Source organism: Lonchura striata, chromosome 4 (genome assembly GCF_050655825.1).
Source record: "Lonchura striata isolate lonStrDom1 chromosome 4, ASM5065582v1, whole genome shotgun sequence".
In the NCBI taxonomy this organism is placed as follows: domain Eukaryota; kingdom Metazoa; phylum Chordata; class Aves; order Passeriformes; family Estrildidae; genus Lonchura; species Lonchura striata.
This window is the reverse complement of record NC_140706.1, coordinates 38,928,278-38,947,594: the sequence shown is the minus strand read 5'-3', so window position 1 is coordinate 38,947,594 and position 19,317 is coordinate 38,928,278. Positions and strand designations below refer to the sequence as shown.

Here is a 19,317-nt window from a genome sequence, read left to right as displayed (position 1 = left end):
AGACTAGATGGATACCCCTCATTATGATGTATTATTTAAATAAATGACTCTTGTGTAATTTTATTTCCTTCATGAATCTTGTTTCTGCACTTCAGCAACCACTAACTGCGTCCCAAATTCCTCCCAAAAACTTCCACAGCTACCCCTTTAAAAAAAAAACTCCAAGAAAATAACAAAAAAACCATGTACCTAACATTTTTATTAATAATTAGTAGTTCATTCAGACTAATCTTCTAAGGTGCTGCCTCTTCAAAAGCTGCTTTTTGAGCAAATTGTTTACTTCCTATCATTGCATGTCATTAACTGAAGTGGACTCTTAAGTACAGATTATGATGCAAGTTAAAAAGCATATATGTAAAACACTTTTTCCTTATCCTCCATTTTAATCTGTCACACTGATTTCCAAGCTGGGACCTGCTTAGTATTTTTTAGATCATTCCATAATTTAAAATATTACATTTTCATGATTATTCAATAATTTTTTACTGAAGTGGTGCTCTACCAATTTGTATCTATTAAAAGGGGAATGTGGAGGAATAGGACTGTTTAGTGATCTGATTCCTTCCTGTGATACTATGAAACTGCCACCTGCACCTGATTTTTATTTTCATGGGGCTCATTAAGCTAAAGGAAAAATTAATACATCCATGTCTTCATTGTGCAATAGCCTTGAGGATATTAGCCTTAATTCATTGAGGAATAGCCTTAAGATATCCAGAAGGTATACTTCATAGGCTACATGACATCATGTTCTAAGCTTGCAGCTCATGCACATCTTTAATTCCAGTGCAGCCTCTTATTTTTGTATTTTAACACTGGAACACCGTACTTAACATGCATATGTTGTTCATACAGAAATTCAAGCAGGGCTGAATTTTCCAAAATTGAAACTTCCACATTTTATCCCACAGATGCCTTAAAATATTTGTGTCTATTTTAGTGTTTTTGTATGCATACTCCCAAATAGCATAATTTCAATGCTGTGCTGAATGATTTCCCTAGAATTTAGACTATACTTCAGTTACAAACCACAGTTTTAATTACGGCACAGATGCATGTAGATGAGAATAAAAAAATTAGATCATTTGGGTTATATTTAACCACTATGTTAATTTCCTTCTTCCCATGCTATGATAATGTAAGCAGCAAATGAAGAAGCTTAGTTTGCTGAAATGGTTATTTAAAACTTAAAAATAAATGTTAAACCTTAATCTATTTCCTCAAGATTTCTTTATTACTGGCATTAACATAACTGCTGTTCTCCGAAATTTATTTCATTTTAATATTGTAACTGAAAATATGCAATATCTGTGATTAGCAAGGAGATAACTTGCTCTTCTGTGAGCGTCTATGTTGTATTGTAGTGGGTTTGGATTCTCATGCATCTGCTTTCCTCGACTAGTATCTTTCCTAATGTCTCAGATCCATTTTCTTTCCTCTCCATGCAATAACGTATGGAATTTTTCTATTTTAGACAGTACATTATTCAATTTTCTTGGCATACACTGCTCTGATTTTCATTGGCTTATTTGCTTGAAAAGTGTTTCAGTGTTCTGAGAAATTTTGGGTTTATTTATGTTGTGGGATCTCGTTTTCAAAACCTGCAATATGATCTGTCACTATTTTCCTATTGACATTCTACTGATCTTAATGTGGTTTTGATGGGTATCAATTTGAATTGAGTAAATATTCCTGGCAGAAATTTTAAGTCATTTACAAGAAATTGGAAATTATTAGAGAAGAAAATATTGTCTTAAGCATCTTCATATGTCAGGTATCACAATATGGTTTGTCTAGGAGAACCTCATGGTACAAAAAGGAATGCAAAGAGGACAGCTTGGATGGATATAAAATTACTGAATCAAGTTGATTTAAATTAACAGGCAGAAAGCATTAATCAATTTAAATTATACTTTTATTGAGCTTTTTAAAAGTACATTGAGAGGTCTGGTCCCTGAATTTTTAATATCTCCCAGGAATGGAGATTCTGCAGCTGGCTGGGACAACCTGTTCTGGGGCTTAACCAACCTTGCTTAATAAATACCCAACAAAACATAATACAAAACAGAAAAAGTAATCTAACTCCTTTTTTCCCAGTGAGATTTTCCTATGCTCATACTTTTCCGTGTCCTATGGCTATGCATCTTCAAGAATAGTCTGGCTGCTCTTCTCTACCCTCACATTAATTAGCTGTGGACTGTAATAAGGTCTCCTTGTTTATTTTTTTTAATGGTTGAACAAACTCACTTTTCTTAGCTTTTCCTTGTAGTATCACATGATTCAGTCCTCTGATCATCCTGATGGCTCCTTCCACTGGACTTGTTCCCCCATTCTCAACTAGAAGGGCAGCCACTGAAACCTTGTGTGTTCAAGAAGTGGTACCAATCAAGGGGCTGTGCCTGTCAGGTCATCAAGCAGCCCTCAGGTGGGATGGACACCCTTGTCTGGTATGGAGGCACTCCAGGGCAGCAGCTCTGACCAGTTTCTTCTGCATAGTCCTTGAGTAGCATTTAATGATTGCCGTGAAATTTGCGGTTTTGAAGATACCTAGTACTACATAGTGTTATATTTTGATTTAGGAGAGACACGTGCAATATACTGAAATCACAACACAAGCATGACATAGCAGTTGAAATATACGTTTGGATCACTATGCAAAAGCGATTCCCATTACTGATCTACCTATGCCCACTGTCAGGATGGTGGGCATCTCCAGTTCACCAGGAAGGAATACATGGCCTAAAGCCCTCTCAAGCCTGTGGTTCTCTTGAGAGCTCCTTCTGTTGCTTTTTCAGTTTTATGTTTTTTGTGAGACTGAGCCGTGTCACATGCGTACTTCTCCCCCTGCTGGCCTGGCTTAGCTGAGGGAGAACTGTATGCTTGTAGTTATTTTAGAAAAGGCTGTTTGCATAACCTGATGACTTACTGGTACAGCCATATACTAAAGGAAAAGTCACCCTCCAGTTCCCTTTATGTGGAGATAAATTTGATTTTATGCCACTAGATACTCGTTCTTGTATTTCTTTCCCAAGTTCATCACCCTTGCCCATCTCCTCTGAGCCTTCTTTCCTTGTAGAGGTTTGTTCATCTCTCAGGCAGGATGTATCTTTTTGGGACTGTTGTAAATGTGTTCCTGGTGGGCCTGTGAGCAGCTGGAGAGGTGCCTGCCTGTAGCAGCTGCTCCTCACTTCCAAACTCAACACATGTTTTGGTCACGTGAGGTGAATGTGTCCAGCTGCACAAAGATGAGCAGTCATAATGCTGTCAGGAAAAAACAGGAAAGAGAAAAGCTGCAGGCATCATTAGTACCCTCAGCCCCTGACATTCTCCTGCAGCAGCCTCATTTACAGGTTGATGATCTAGTTGAGTTGTGAAGGGCTTGAATTTACTCCAGTGAAAACATGGACCCAATTTCCAGGCCTTAAGTAGATCCCTCCTGACTCTGCATGTGACATTGCAGGTGGATTTTAAAACAAATACTTGCTCCTCGTCACAGTCCTTTTTTTTTTCAGTGGGGCTGGAAAAATGTATTTGGCATGATGGGTACACAGAGCTTTGGGAATAGGCAGGTCACTGCAGGAAGGAGAGCCAAAAGAAAATAACCAGTGAAGAGTCTTCATAGGCTCATAAGGGTTAAATAATTTGCTCTAGGATATCTAGCAGTCATTCTGAGATTCATCACCACAATTATGACACAAAGAAAGAGAGTACCTAATTTCTTATTTGCCATCTGTGGTAATAATCTGTTCAGTTTTCTTCGAATATTAAAAACAATAGCCTTAGAATATATATTCATAGAACAAGAAATCAGAGCTTTTTTTCACCTCTGCATTTCTTGCAGTCTGAAGCAGTATGCGCATTACAGTATTTTTGATCTTTAAAGGAAAGTTATGATACCCTCTACTGGCTATTTTTGGAACAGATCTGAGCTATAACTGACCAGTTTAGAATCAGCAGCAGTTAAACTTAATCTGTACTGCAGTTTTAATGTAGTCTTTTTTTTTTTTTTTCTGATGGATTTGTGAAGAGTTTGGGTTATTTTGGTATTTTTCTCTTTAGTTCTGTCCCTGGCTTCAGCAGAGTAAATCTGACTGTGATAGAACTGTGTTTTTGAATGCAGGTTGTTACGGCTTTCAAACCAACACTTCTATAGGTACAAATGAAAATAGCGAGATGTTATCACAGCTCTTGTTGCCTAGTAACCAAAGCTCAATGTGTAATTCAACGAGATAAATTTGATGCACTTTGCTTCTATTTTCCTTTTTAGCAGCAGAATATAAAATACGTTTAGACTTGAATGTTTTAATTTCTGATAACTAAAATGTATTGAAATCTCTTACTTTGCAAGGTTAGTTACAGTGATCTCAGAACTGCTGTAAATTTCCCATAATGATGGGTAATCTGGTTCTTGTAACATCCCTGTTCATATAAGTATGCCAGGGTAACTGTGAATGCAAATATTAAATAATTTTCTCCATACCATTCTCAAATTTCGCATTTCCATTTTGTATTCTGATTTGATCATGATTTTATATATTTTTCTACGGGATCCATTTATGCAGTCAAGGATTGCTCTCAGAATTATTTGCTCAACTATACTGATAATATGCCTAAAATTATCTAGGGCTGTCCTTGAATTTGTTACTGAATTTGTAAGCAGGTATGAAATGTTTGCTTCGTTGCAACAAGTTGTGTAAATAAATACTTAGTACTAGATTTCTGGCATTGATTTTTGCTACGTAAGTTAATGATTATATCTTATCGTAGAATTAACTATCAAATGAATTTATCTACTCACTGTTATAACTTATCATACTGTGTTCTTTACAGTTCTTTACTAATACAGTATAAATTGTGTTAATGGCATCTTAACATTTACATAAACATATGCTAAAATAAAACTATTTCACTGTACTCTTTCAACCTTGTAATTAATAACCTTTAAGCTTGCTAAAGTTGTTTGGAATTGTGTGACATTACTTTTATGTTTATTGCATCTCTTCCACTTACTCTGTTAAACTTACTAAATATTTTCATGAATTATCTAAGATTTAAACTAATTTTTAAGTATTTTGCTTAGCAATAGTCTGTGTATCTCAGTGCAATCATATTTGTGTCTTTTCTTCATTTCTCTTTTATTAACAGTTGCTATTCAAACCAAACTCTTGTTAAATGTATGATCCTTCATTTTTCCTGTCTATGTTTGTTGCCAGACAATCTTGAATTATTATTCTTCCAGGATGGTCACAGACTTCTGGGGAAGCTGAATTCTGTCCTTACTGGAATTTCTTGAATAAATATATTTATTTTTGCTGGTAACAAAAAATTGTACAGTGTCCAGTGCTTGCATGCAAATAAGATTGGCATATTCTACCATGTTCTAGAAAACTTTCTTTTAAAAATATCCAACACTGAAGGCATGGAAATGAGATGTAATTATGAAATGCTGGGAAATGCAAGAAGGGAGTTTGTGAATGAAAATTGGGAAGAGTTTAAATAAAGTGAGTTGCAGTTTGTGGAATGACTTCCCCAGTGAACACAATGGTAGAGATGTTGCTTGTTATTCTAAATGGTATCTGTAAGGAGGCAAAATCATGCTCGTGCTGGGTTTTAACTTCCTCAGTTGCATAATGCTGAAATCTTCCTGTTTGTTTTAGTCTTGGTTTTTTTAGTGGTTTATTTTGTTTTCTTAATATTGCTAATACTCTTATATAATATCAGAATTGAACTGGGACATTAACCACTCTTGCTTCTCCTTTCAGGTACTGCTCCCAGCAGCTGGTCTCTTGCAACTGCAGGATGTGAAAAGGACTTGCTGTGAATTTTTGGAATCTCAGCTTCATCCTATCAACTGCCTGGGGATTCGTGCTTTTGCTGACATGCATGCATGCACAGATCTCCTGAGCAAGGCCAACACATATGCAGGCAAGTTATCATTAGTGGAGCACACAGCTTGAAATGTGGGTGGGTTCCAGAGGAACTCAAGTTTTATCCAGGGTATTGCAGACATGTATCTCCTGATTAAAACTGCATTTGATCTGAATGCCTTCAAGAGAAATAAAATCTGCTGACTGGGTCATAGTTATATATAAGCTGAATGGAGCAGCATTTTCAGAGACTATTCTGACTCTGCAGGGTCCAAGCCATTTCTAATCCAGAAAGAAGCTAGTTCTTCTTTCAAATCTTGCACTGTCACTTAGGGGAGGAATCAGGAAAGAAGAATTAAAATTCTGACAACTACCACAAGTCAAAGTATATAGGAATTACATGGGGGAAGAAATAAGAAAAAGGCATTGGGAAGAGGGGTGCATTGCACTGCACTAGTGAAGAAGCAAGGGCAGCAACATACAGAGTATAGAGACTCTGGAGTCTTTTTTCAGTATTTTTGTGTACATATTACAGGGTATTATGTAATCAACTTATCTTTTGAAAATCCTGCTCATCTAGTCAAAGACCTGAAATTTCTTACTATAAAGGGTACCTATCATTCACTTGAATCTTGTGTTTCATTTGTCTCTCCAGGTCTCCTATGTTCATGCTTGGTACTAGCCTTATCTTTCCTCCATAACCAAACTACCTTCCATTTCTGTCAAATTCCCCCCAGAAGCTTCCCTTATTGTCATCATATTCTTGGAGTACTGCTGGCCTGTGTGACAAGTGCCAGCTCAACTCCTACTGTGTATTTGCTGTGTCTATGGGGTGGATTTTAAAGCAATGCACAGCCTGTTCTTATTCTTGAGATAACTATGCTGTGTATAGTCAGAATGCATAGTCAGGTCCACTCTTTGTTCTGCCTTCCTCCTTCTAGCACTGTCAGGCTTAGATCAAGAGCAAAAACAAAAAAGAGAATCAAAAATTAAATGTCCTGATAAGGCTGTAGAAAAAAAAAAGTATGACTGCATTGCTTTTCACAACTTCCCTTAAATGTACAGTGACAAATTAGCATAATTAACAATTAGTACAGAGTTAAAATTGAAGATTTTCCTGAAACAGAACACTAAGTGCTTCAACTCGGGTCCAAATAGTAGACTTTTTATTGCCTTGAATAAATTTAGACCTCAGAAAGTCAAGGACTGATGAATGCTTTCAGTTGTCTTCGTTCCTAGAAATGCTGATTTGTGGTATAGATTTTTTTTTAACTCACAGGAGATTATAGTATTTCTATCAAGAATGATTGATATATCAATTTAAAAAATTCAAAAGCTTTTCAGATTGTTTTTGAAAGTACTACCTTTTATAATGCCTACCTTACTTGTGAAGTTGTGATGTGTACATGACTGAATGACTTTGTGATACTTCTATTTAGACATCTATGCAAAAGGTTTTAATTAAATCCTTTTGTCTTTGAGTAATACATTATTAAATACAAAAAGCTATTCCATTTTTTTAATTAGGAAGCAAGATATACATTTATTAACTAGAGTTAATGTTCAGATATTAAATGTTTTAGGGAGCATATTTTTATACAGCTGTTGCTTAATTCTGAGTTTTAAATTATTTTTTCCAACTTCTGTTCTGACTGACTGGGCCTCAGTTATCTCTAAACTAAGCCTCTAAACTACTTCAGCTGCTTCTAAACCATCTTTTTCTGTTTTGTAGTTGAAGGTCATTTTGTTCAGGCATCCTTTGCTGTGCACAGAGAGTGCCTGCAAGCAGAAGACAGACAAGTGAAAAGAGGAGGGAAGCTATTTGTTGGTCCTGCTTGGGACATACAAGATACTAGACTGAGCACCAGAATGCTCAGTACTCCTGATAAAAGGATCCAGGGAGGAAACGTTGGCCTTCATTTCTCCTTGGAATTGGTTCATCATCAGTCTTGCTGAATTTCTGTCTGCTGACTCCCTCATTTCCATTCATATAGTTCTATACCTTTTCAGGTCAATGTTTTTGCTCTTGAATTTTCAGGCTACTTACTGCCTCTATCTCAGCCATCATAGCTTCTTTTTTCCCCCTGCTCTTATCTCAAATGGCTCTTCATTCTTTGTCATAGCTTTCTTACAACTGCAAAAAAAATTCTCAAAAGTCTGAGCCAAAAATACATGGCTGTGCCATTTCAGAGTTAAGCTTTGTATCAAAGGCAGCTTGACTCTCAGAGCACACATTTTGGGATTAAGGCTCTAGAAATTAGAATGAGTACAGAAAAGGATTATTAGATTAAAAAAAACAGTGAGAATGATAATATAAAAACAAATGGATGTCAGTGGATCAGAAGTTACTAGAAAAGTGAAACTCTTGAACTTCCTTCCAGTGGGAATGAAAATGCAACTTCCTTTAAATTTGGAGCTTCATATTCCTGTGGTGCATTGGTCCTTTGCACCAGAGAACAGGATTTAGAGGAGAGTCATTTATATGCTCCTCAGATCTGAAAATAGTGGACAATTGATACAGTTACTTGGAATGAGCTTCTGTTGCAATTGAACTTGGAGATGCCACCTGTCCTTATGATGTTCCAGCAAGCAATCCTGCTCTGGGTCTTGTTACCCTGGCACAGTCAGAGACTATACAGCTGAGGCCTCTCATCCTTCTTTTGTGAGGATTCCTAGGAAGAGTATGTGGCATGAGCACTGCTAGTCTGTCCTCAGTTTTGGTCTGGGCTATGTCTTACGTAGTGTTAGAGGAAGTTCACAAAATAAGAGTTTTTCCTGAGAAGGTGGTGTGTTATTTGGGTGTTGTAATGTTATGTACAACCCGAAGATAAATTGGTAAAGCCTTTTAATGAAGAGGGCTGTGCCATCTTGGACTAGAGAGACCCTTGCTCAGTGCTTATGTCCTGATACATTTCTTGGTTTTAAACAAAGAATAATAATGTATTTTACCCACTGCATAGGGCAGTACAGGCATTGGAAACTTTGGGAGACCTGGACAGAGGTGTCCTTTGAGGCTTGACACAGTGAATCTTTTTGGCTTTTAGCACTGTGCTGAGATGTTGAAAGTTCTTTTGTTAGGGAACAAAAGATGCAATCCTTGATGCAAGGATTGCTGCATTGTATTTGGGATAACAGCATTCTTAATTCTGGTGCTCTTAGTCTAAAACTTGAGCCCTGGCAATACTTGGAAGCGTGCAGGTCTTCTGTGGACTGTTCTTGTGTACATCCAAATGCCTGGCATGGAAAGGATGGAGTTGTCAGAATCATTCCTATGATTCTATTCTAAGTAGCAACGTCTGTTGCTATGCTGCTGTTGCCTTGGCTGTTGTGAATTTCATGGTGTTCTAAAAAACAGTTATTTAAGTATAAAACTGACAAATAAATCAGATTTAAAAAAAAAAATGTGATTCTACAGTTTTAGCTTCTGCTGATTCTCCAACTGGCAGAGCTTGTGTCTATCCCTCTGCAACAAAGCTGGGGTTTCTGTTTGACCACTGCCTTAAAATAGGTCTATAGCAAAGGCCTTTTTGTCCCAAGCAAAAAAAATCTTGATGTGGCATTGTGAATGAATCCATAAATATTTAAAGAATAAAATGTCCTCTGCAGGCTTCAGATGTAGGTTTTCTTCCTATGTAATTGAGAAATATAATGTCAATAGCCGGACTTTTGTGCCTTTTGGATAGAAGAGGTGTCAAGTGCTTTTTGCTGCATGTGCATGTATACATGGCTCTAGACTCAGAACAACAAATACCAAAAAAGTGATACATTTACAGCTCCTATTTTCTTTCTGTGCTCTCCCTGCTGGCATTGTTTATTGTACTTCCAGACATTTTTGTTACTAGCCCCTTTCGTGTTGTTAAAGACTTCCTTTTCATTTGTCCCACCCTACTGGTACAGGGCAGACAAGGACAAGTCTTTAGCTGACTCAGTTGTAAAAATGTGAAAATCTGTTTTTCATATGCGATTGGAACAGATATTTTAGAAACGTCCTAAAATGGATAATTTTTTTTTTTTAGACAGAGTTTAGACTTGATAATAAAGAAGTAGGACTCCACTTGCTTAGGAACTGGGAATTTAGAAGCCAAGCCTCTGCAGGTCCTAAAACAGCTTGTTTCCAGGCCAGACTCTAGAGCCAGCTGGCTTCAATTTCTGGGTAAAGAGGCAAGAAATAGGGCAGGATTCCAGTACAAATTTGTCAAAGTTGCATACTGTGTGGAAAATTCTGACTTGGGAAAAAATAATTATTTTATTCTCTCATGAAAACTTCTATCTGGTTAGTCCTCTCTTTGATTCTCTAAGAGATGTTCATAAAGAAAAAGTATGTTTCATAATGCAATAAATAAAAAACAAGATAATTTGAGATTTTACAGGGGACAGTTGCATGAAATATTTAATAATTTAAGCATAACCTTCATCATGTTTGATGTCAAAATCTTCAGATTATTGAAGCTTTCAGGATGGGAGCGGTAATATGAGATAATACAAATCCTAACCCAGAAGGCAAAAAAATCCATGCACCTCCAGTACTATTTTTCATCGTTATCGGGAAAAGAGGATCTAAGTGTGATTTCTTGAAATTTTAGTACTGAGTCATGCTATTTCGAAGATGCTGATATCCTTCTTGCTAAAAGGATGCCAAAAGTTTGAATTTCATAAGTGTGATTTTTATATATAATGAAACCTTCTGTCTTTAACACTTGAACCAGCATTGCATAAATTGCCATGGGTGGATTTAATTGATTTTTACATTTCCTTGTTCTTTTTCAGTTTTTAATTATATTAAATAATCCATGTAGCTGTAATTGCAATTGGCTTCTGCCCGAATGTTATCTATCAATCAGTTATGATGGTCTGCTAGACAACAAGAGATCTTACTCTTATGAGACAAGTTATTTCACCTTGCCTCTTTTTTGATGACTAAAATTTATGTAGAAATCCTTTCTCTTTCTCTTTTGTCTGTAATTCATTCACCTGAGGATCTGTAGCTGTTGATGGAGTAGTTTGGTTTATTGTTTCTCCTTTTTCCACTCCTTCTCTTGACCAGGTGCCACGTTTTATGCTTTAAGAGGCTGACATCCAGTAAACAGTTTTTGTTCAAGCACTGTTTTTTTGCAGATTCTCTTCTACAGTTCTCCTGTCTAGCATGAAAACAGGAGACAGCCTCACATTCATTGTATTACTTTGAATATTCTCAACTTTCACCTCTCCTAGTTTAGAGGATGGATCTCTTCCTACTTAGTGCATTACATAAATCTAAATCAACTTTTAAAAAGCAAGGCTTTTGTATGTGAGTTTGTAAAACCAACCAGGTCTTTCTAAATTATGAAATATATCCTGTTGGATGTGATCTACTGTTGCATTGTATTCCGCAACGAAAGATGAACAGTGCTTCAGAACCTCAGATTTGTTTGATATTTGGATGTGTTTCCTTCTCCCTTCTGCTTGCTTCCAAACTCAGCTTCTCAGTACAGTCAGGCATACTGGTTTGAGACACTCACCTAAAATTTGGAGTTTATTGTAAAAATAATCTATACAAATTATCTTTCTCAATTTCTATTTGCAAACAATAAAACTCATCAGATATTTAGCTTGAGAAACAGATACAAGAGATTTGTAGAGTGGAAAAGTAATGGGGATGTTATAAAAATTAATAGTATTTATTTTCATCCTTTCTTTCCCATTGCCTGAAGTACTGCAGAAAATAGTACCTGTCCATCATGAGAACACTGAAGAATTCGAGGGACTTGTACTGATGATGATTGCATCTAAAACAGCTGTTTACTTGTACCCTGCAAAGTTGAACTGAAAAATTAGTCTTCTTGAGTTTAAGTATTCAGCATTCTTAAACTTTTTTAAACAGCTTAGACAACTTTCTCAAGTGTGGAGTCTTAGTTACAGTAGTACTTATAGAGTGATTGAGAGGCTATAAAATGTTCTTTGGTTTGAGTATATTTGCTGGCTTCTTTTTATTTAGTCTAATTTTGAGAGAATTATTAAGTTCTTAGTAACAGTTTTCCCTTCTGACTTCTGTTAAGAATAGCAGAAGGGGAAAAATAATTTAACTGAATGGAACTACTTTTTAAGCAAAATAATGTCATAAAAAGCAATTTTAAGGAAGGGAGGGAATAACTGAGTAACTGAATGACAACTTGGAAACTTTAAATTTTTTCAGTTTTATTTAAGTTGAAGTTTAAAAAAATTAGGAAAAACTACATACCTTCTGCATTTTGTAGAGATTGCAATATGCAATATTTTATGACCTTGGAGAAGTTCTGAGAGATGCCTTGTATGGCATTGCTGGTTGGTTCTAAAGAATCAACTATTGTTCATATCAAACTATAAATTTACAATAGGCTTGACAACAACATATAAAGACTCTGGATTCTTTTTTCTGTATTTTTGTGTACAAATTTAGCAAAATGAGACTTAGGTAATTCTAAAGGACAAGTACTGAGATGAAGCAAGCATCTGAAAATTGCTATAATACTTTTAGTATAATGTGCTTTAATATTTCAGTTAAGTAATCTTTAAATATAAAAGCTTTAACTTATAGAAGAGGTTTTAAGTCAGTGTATTGCTTCTAGATAGGGTAAAGCAGCATGCATATTGAATCATCTTCCTCTCTTTTCCCCTGCTGCTTTAATGCTTGTCATACATGTGGAGATGTGTTGCACTCTATGTTAGTGTAGTTCTTTTCCCCCAAACAGAGCAGCACTTTTCCGATGTCGTACTTAGTGAAGAATACCTCAATCTTGGTGTAGAGCAGGTGTGCAGTCTGATATCCAGTGACAAACTCACAATTGCCTCAGAGGAGAAGGTAAGACAATCTGTATCTCATTATTCTTTTTATCCTTTCAGGTGAAAGAGCAAGCTTGTTCCACTGATCTTGTGCCCTTTTTCAGATGTGTTCTGTGTTTCCTTAGTGAAATTAGGCAGGCATTGTACTCAAGTTTAAAGGATGTTTCCCAAAAGTGTTGTTAGTCTGATGTTGACAACTAGTCTCAACTCTTAAAAATCCTACAACTATATTAAATCCCTTTACCTTCTTGGGGAAAAAAACTCCCAAAACCAAAGCTACATTAAATGGAAATTCATTCTCATCTTCAAGCAGAGCAACCAGAACACATGCTGAGTCACATCCACAGGAGTTTTGTTTACCAAGGCATAAATAATTCCAAGTTTGAAGAGCAATTATATGCCATTTACTAACTTTACATCAGCAGTCCCACAAAGGTATTAAAGGTATTGTGTGTATATGTGAGCTGTTTAACCTAAATGAACACATGCGGGTTGTACAGGAGATGACGTGGCAGCTTGGTATTACCGAACCAGAGTTTAATGTGTGTTGGCTCACCTTTAGCCTAGCTCTCAATCTTTTAAAGCCATTTTTGAAACACTGTGCTCTTCAGTGAGCCCAGGGCATCTCTGTAAACTTCTGATGATTCTCAGGTTGTGGATGTATTTTGAGATTTTTAAATTCAATTATGATCTATTTGAAATATGTTGGTTTTCTTTTTTCTGAGAAGTTTGCACTTGTACTCAAATGAGGCTAAATTGTGTTCAAAAGCATATTTGAATACTCATTTGTACGTGTTTGAAACTTTGAATCTAAGAACTAGCTCCTTAAACAGCAGCTAACAAAGCTATATTGTTGTTCCTGTAATACCCTGAAGGTCTGGATCTATCCCTTAAATACACGTGATGCTGCTTTTGTGGAGTATATTTAAGGTTTTAATGCTCCAGTGAATTATGAGCTACTGTGCAATGGAGGCAAAACCAGGCTTGGGATCACTTGTCCTGCTAAGACTCAGTGATGATGAGTCATTTGAATGCTGATGGGCAGGTCACTTCTCCAAGAAAGGAAGAAAAGTATGAGGACTGTAATATTCCTGCTGCTGTGTTGTTTGTTTGCCTACTGAAGTCACTGTGTGCATTTTGTCAATGTAGCACAGCTATCCTTGAAACACCAGTAGAGGAGTAGATATAAAAAGAGATCAGATAATGCACCTTCATAATTTTTTAGTTGATAAACATGGAAATAATGGGAGCTGTAACCACTGTTATATGTTCTTATGCTAGGAGTTTTAGTATAAACAAAACTACTTTTGGAGGCACACTGATGTTTTCATGCTTATGAACTTGTAAGTCAAGGAACTTGATTTGTTTGTTTTCTGGAAGGTATTTGAAGCAGTGATAGCCTGGGTAAACCATGACAAAGACGTAAGGCAGGAGTTAATGGCACGTCTGATGGAGCATGTTCGGCTGCCTTTGCTTTCCCGCGAGTATTTAGTTCAGGTAAGCAAAAAGGAATACTAATTATTCTGCATGTGAATATTTCTGTTCATGATTTTAATGCCAGATAAATAATGTTACATTTAAACAACAGTGTTATTAGTATGTTAGTGATAATAAAAGTAAACAAACAGCCACTACCACATATTCATTTGCACATCCACACACCGAGGTGAGAGATTGCCATGTAGAGGATGACTTATGTAACTAATTTATCTGTTTGGCTGACTGTGTGTCATAGCACACCAGGAATCTGAACAGTGTAATTTGCTGAGATCAGGTTAGGTTTAATTTGTAATTCCCTCTTTTGATAAAGGATTTGTTCTCATAAGTGAATTTTCAGCTTCAGAATTTTATCTGTTGTTTAAGCTGATTAGGAATTAAAGACAAAACAAGCATTATTTTACCTGGTTCAGATAAAATAATTTTTTTCAAATTTTATAAGCTCATTTGGATATTTTGGTGTCAGGTCAAACATTTCAGACTGACAATATGAGTTCAATATTAACATTGGTTAGTAGGTATAAGTAGGTTGATTTATTTTAAAAATTCTGGTTTTGTGATAAAAATCTCCAATCTGTGTGGATTGTTTTGGGTGGGATTTGTGTTTTTTTTTATTGTTGTGTTCTGTTGTGGTTTTTATTGTTATGGGGTAGCTTACTAGTTTGTTAAATTATTCTCTGCTACTCCTACATTAAAATATTCTGTACTGTCTGTATTTAAAAAATCAAGAAATGTGCCCAATTGTAAGAAAAGTGGTCTACCTTGCCTATCACTGTTTCTTCTACTTGCTAATTAACAATCAGCATATTTTGTTTTTTTTTTTTTTTTTTTTAGTGACTGCACATTTCCAACACAAATTTGTGTCATACTGGTTAAATTATGATCTTAAAAATTAGATTAATCTGCATTTGTGTGATAGATCATAGGCTTTACTACACTTTGGACTGTGCTTTCTGTTTTACTTCCTTAACATGCTCAGAGCTTGTTAAACTTCTATTAATAAACAGAGAGTTGAAGAGGAAATATTGGTTAAGAACAGCAGTGCTTGTAAAGATTACCTCATTGAAGCTATGAAGTATCACTTGCTACCAACTGAACAACGGGCATTGATGAAAAGCACACGGACAAAATTGAGAACACCTGCTAGCCTTCCAAAAGTAAGAACCTTGTTTTTCCAGTGTATATACTATTTCAAACTGTATTTTAAGAACTTCCATGAGAGCATGATTTTGTCATGGGGTATTCCTGTAAAACAATTGTACCAGAATTATTTATCATAAAAATGTAACAAGTGATTACCTTTACACTCCATGCTACTTATGATATAGATGTTTTAGCCTCCCACCTGCACAATGAATCACCACTAACTGCCCTCCCAGGAAACATTTTTTTAATAAGTACTTCAGCTCTTTTGAGAACTATACAATTATAGAGAAGTTAAAAAACAGAAACATAACCCCAAAAAAACTCAAAACAAAACAAAGAATGACTGAAGAGACTGCGTTGAGATATTTTATTTAATCTTTAGTTCATTTTAGCAAAAAACAAACATTAGATACTTTCTTCTTTACAATGAAGTAAAGAAGTTTTCTCGTAGTACTGTTGTGAAAATGGTAATAATGGAATAGGAGATTCAATTCAGCAGATTTAGCACATTTTTCTCAGAAGAACAAGATAAGGCTGTTATGTGATGGATGGTCACAGCTTCATTACATATCATAGATGGTGAATTCTGATACCTGAGATCATAATAGGATGTAAACATACATCAGGGTCTCCCTCTTTCATTGGAGCTTTACCGAGATTCTGATTGCTTGCTGCTTTTCTACTCTTGGTATTTTTTCTGGACAAAATAACTACAAATTACATTTGTTTAAAAAAATACCTAACAATTAATTTGGCCTGGTTAGCAAGATTCAAATTTCTATAGGAGCGCCATCCTTTAATTATTTCTTGTACAGAAGCTTGCTTTATTTTTTAACACTTTTTCAGTCTTTCAGGTGCTCTCATATGTGCAAATGACTAATAGTCATTATTATTGTCTCCCTGTTAGTTGATGATGGTAGTTGGGGGACAGGCACCAAAGGCAATTCGCAGTGTTGAATGCTATGATTTTAAAGAAGAACGCTGGCATCAGGTAGCTGAATTGCCTTCCAGAAGATGTAGAGCAGGTAAGCCTGCCTAATCTTTTTGTTGTGGTTGGTAATGCTTCAGAATTTAGGCATTGTATGTTCTCTGGAACAGTACTTGAGATATTTATCTAAGAAGGGCTAAACCTTGACTTCACTGATCATTTGAATTATTTGCTAATCTGGATCTGGAATGATACAACTTTGATCAATTGTGCTTAATCAATTTGAGGTTCAGTTTGCATTCTGCAGGATAAACTGCTTTATTGCCTCCCACAGAAACAAGGGATAAATAAATTTAAATATGAATGCATTGTAATAATGACTAATTTTGCTATTAAAATACCCTAATATTATTAAATTATATAAAGAGTGTGAAGAAGTGATCATTCACTATTGACAACATGAACATGTGCTCTTAAAGCAGCTGAGTGATTTAAGTAAGAAGAAATTCAGCAAGCATGGTACACAGGAATGGGCACTGTTAGTAGCAAAAAGTATCAGAAAGTCTAGGGCTTAATCTGAATGTAGTTCCAGGGGACTGTCAGAAGCATGAAAAGTGTAGTGAATATTGTAATTTGAGTCAAGTATCTGCATACTTAAGACAGTACAGAACACAGTTAATTGGCAGAGAGACTGAAACACTCATCTTTCCTCCCATGTCCCTGCTCTAGGAATGGTGTACATGGGAGGCATGGTTTATGCTGTTGGTGGTTTCAATGGCTCCTTGAGAGTTCGTACTGTAGATTCCTATGATCCAGTGAAGGACCAGTGGACAAGTGTTGCTAACATGCAAGACAGGAGAAGCACACTGGGAGCAGCTGTATTAAATGGCCTTCTTTATGCTGTGGGAGGATTTGATGGGAGTACAGGTATGTTTGCCTGAGACACTTCTGAATAGCTTTGACTACTCTTAACATAATTGTATCAAATTTTAATGCCTCTTTTTGCTGGTACTTTTGGTGAAACCAAGCATGAGGGTAGCCTGGCATTTTGTGATGTGGAATGTGCTTAAGTGGTCACATCCTCCCCTGCCTGAAAGGTGGACTGTTTGCTCCTAAGAGTTCAGACGTGAAGTTGGCAAGTTTACTTCCAGTATTCCTTCTATAGTCAGAGTCCTTAACTTGTGGAAGGTATGAGAGAAAAATTATCTGGTCTGTTTAGTCCTGTTTTCATAGGAAATTGATTTCTGTGTTTTCATGTAGTGTAAATAAGATTATAAACAACTTTTTCTGACCTCTGAGAAGGCTTTAGACATACACTGTTCATTCTCTACTTAGGTACATTAAACAATTAGTGCAGAAGTTATCTTTTTGCTGAATAACTATTATAAAAGCATATGTAGGAGAAAGCATGTGACTTAATTAAAAAGAAAGGAAATAATCCAGGGAAGAAGTTTTCACAGCTCCGCAGAAGTTTTCAGTAATTTGCCCATTTTTGGACATAAAGTTGGGTTGATTGTAATTGCCTATCTAAAGGACAAAAAGTTGTGCTCTTTGTTTAGTATTTAAAAATTCTTAAAATAAAATAATTTGAATTTTCAGATATGAAGAGTTTCCTGAAAGCTAGACAGTATGTTGCACCTATATTTATAGAGAAAATGTTATATTGTCTTCATAGGTTTGTCATCAGTTGAGGTTTACAACTTAAAGACTAATGAGTGGTTTCATGTAGCTCCAATGAACACAAGAAGAAGTAGTGTTGGTGTAGGTGTTGTTGGAGGTAAGTTGACAAATGATATTAAAAAGAACAGAGGGAAATGCAATAATTTACCCTACAAGTTTTTCTTATTTCTGAATGCATACTTCAGATTTATGCTTTTGCTTAACCTTCCAGTTCAAATGGCATGAACAATATGTATTCATTTGCGTGGGTTTGACCAGCTTTTAGCATAGTGGTTTTAATTTTTTTTTCAGAGCTTCAGTTTTGGCTGAGGCCAACTGAGGAAAACCTTGCTAAGCTCTAGGTTATGTATGTCAGCAAAGTCAGAGAGCTGACGTGATGACCTTATCATTTGGTCTTTAGTGATGTAGCACTGCTGTATTGTCGGCTCTGTTATCTGTGGCTGACCTTGCTGGCTGCATGCTGGGGACAGTCCCAAGGGCAGTGCCAGGAAAACTGCTGACTTTCCTGTCAGCTTGGTGGTGAATAGCCTGAATGTCACTTGCACAATGGAGGCCTGGCCTGGCTCTTGGATCTTAAAACAGTTTTAAGTGTGGCTGTATGCTTTAACTGCATAGGAACCACTGCTGTTTCTAATCTGAAAATGCAGACTGTACATGTGATTTTCAACTAAATTTATGATATTCCTAGGAAGCCTATTCGTGAGCTTCCAGTATCAAACATACTTGAAATAGCTTGCTTTTGAGCAATGCCTAATTAAAAAGCTTACCTTTGTATTTCAGCTAGGCAATTAAAAAATCTTTTGACTTGCATTGTTGTTGTTAGATACTGGATGCCTTTTACGTCCTAAAATTGACAAGATCTGTGGCATGCTAACCTAAATTTTTACAGTATAGACTCTCAGTATTGACAGGTGCTGATTAGTAGCTCATTGGAGAACAATGCCTTCCTCTTTGCTGCTGTGCCAGTCCCTGCATGTGCATGAGCAGCTGGCAGGCTCCTTTGTTCCCCCCAGGGAAGCTTTATGCTGTTGGTGGCTACGACGGAGCGTCACGGCAGTGCCTTAGTTCAGTAGAATGCTATGATGCCAATTCCAATGAGTGGAGCTATGTCGCAGAAATGAGCACAAGGAGGAGTGGAGCAGGTGAGTGGACAAGGATCAGCTGTCCTTGCAAAGATGAAAATTCCTGGGTTTAAAATGTATCTAAAAACATGAAAGGTAAGCTAAAGTCTGAATCTAATGGAATGTGCAAGTCCTAGATAGATGATACACAACAGGTTATTAAAACAAAAGTGTTCCACTGAGTAAGATTCAGTCTGCTAAGAATAAATATCCCTTTTTGTTTTTTCATACTTTCATATTCCTCCTCTTCCCACAACTTCTGGTGGTTTTTAACATACAA

The 19,317-nt window shown here is 36.3% G+C and overlaps 1 protein-coding gene across 5 annotated transcripts in view; it reads left to right on the top strand.

Moving 5' to 3' along the window:
- The window catches only part of KLHL2 (kelch like family member 2), a 53,892-nt gene that overhangs the window by 28,394 nt on the left and 6,181 nt on the right, over window positions 1-19,317 (top strand). For all 5 annotated transcript variants that reach the window (XM_085578010.1, XM_021550256.3, XM_085578008.1 and 2 more), the window contains 8 exons: window positions 5,763-5,925; window positions 12,575-12,684; window positions 14,046-14,162; window positions 15,170-15,319; window positions 16,216-16,333; window positions 16,966-17,163; window positions 17,912-18,013; window positions 18,930-19,058. In XM_085578010.1, coding sequence (XP_085434136.1) covers window positions 5,763-5,925; window positions 12,575-12,684; window positions 14,046-14,162; window positions 15,170-15,319; window positions 16,216-16,333; window positions 16,966-17,163; window positions 17,912-18,013; window positions 18,930-19,058 — 1,087 coding nt within the window. The remainder of the gene's footprint in view (window positions 1-5,762; window positions 5,926-12,574; window positions 12,685-14,045; window positions 14,163-15,169; window positions 15,320-16,215; window positions 16,334-16,965; window positions 17,164-17,911; window positions 18,014-18,929; window positions 19,059-19,317) is intronic.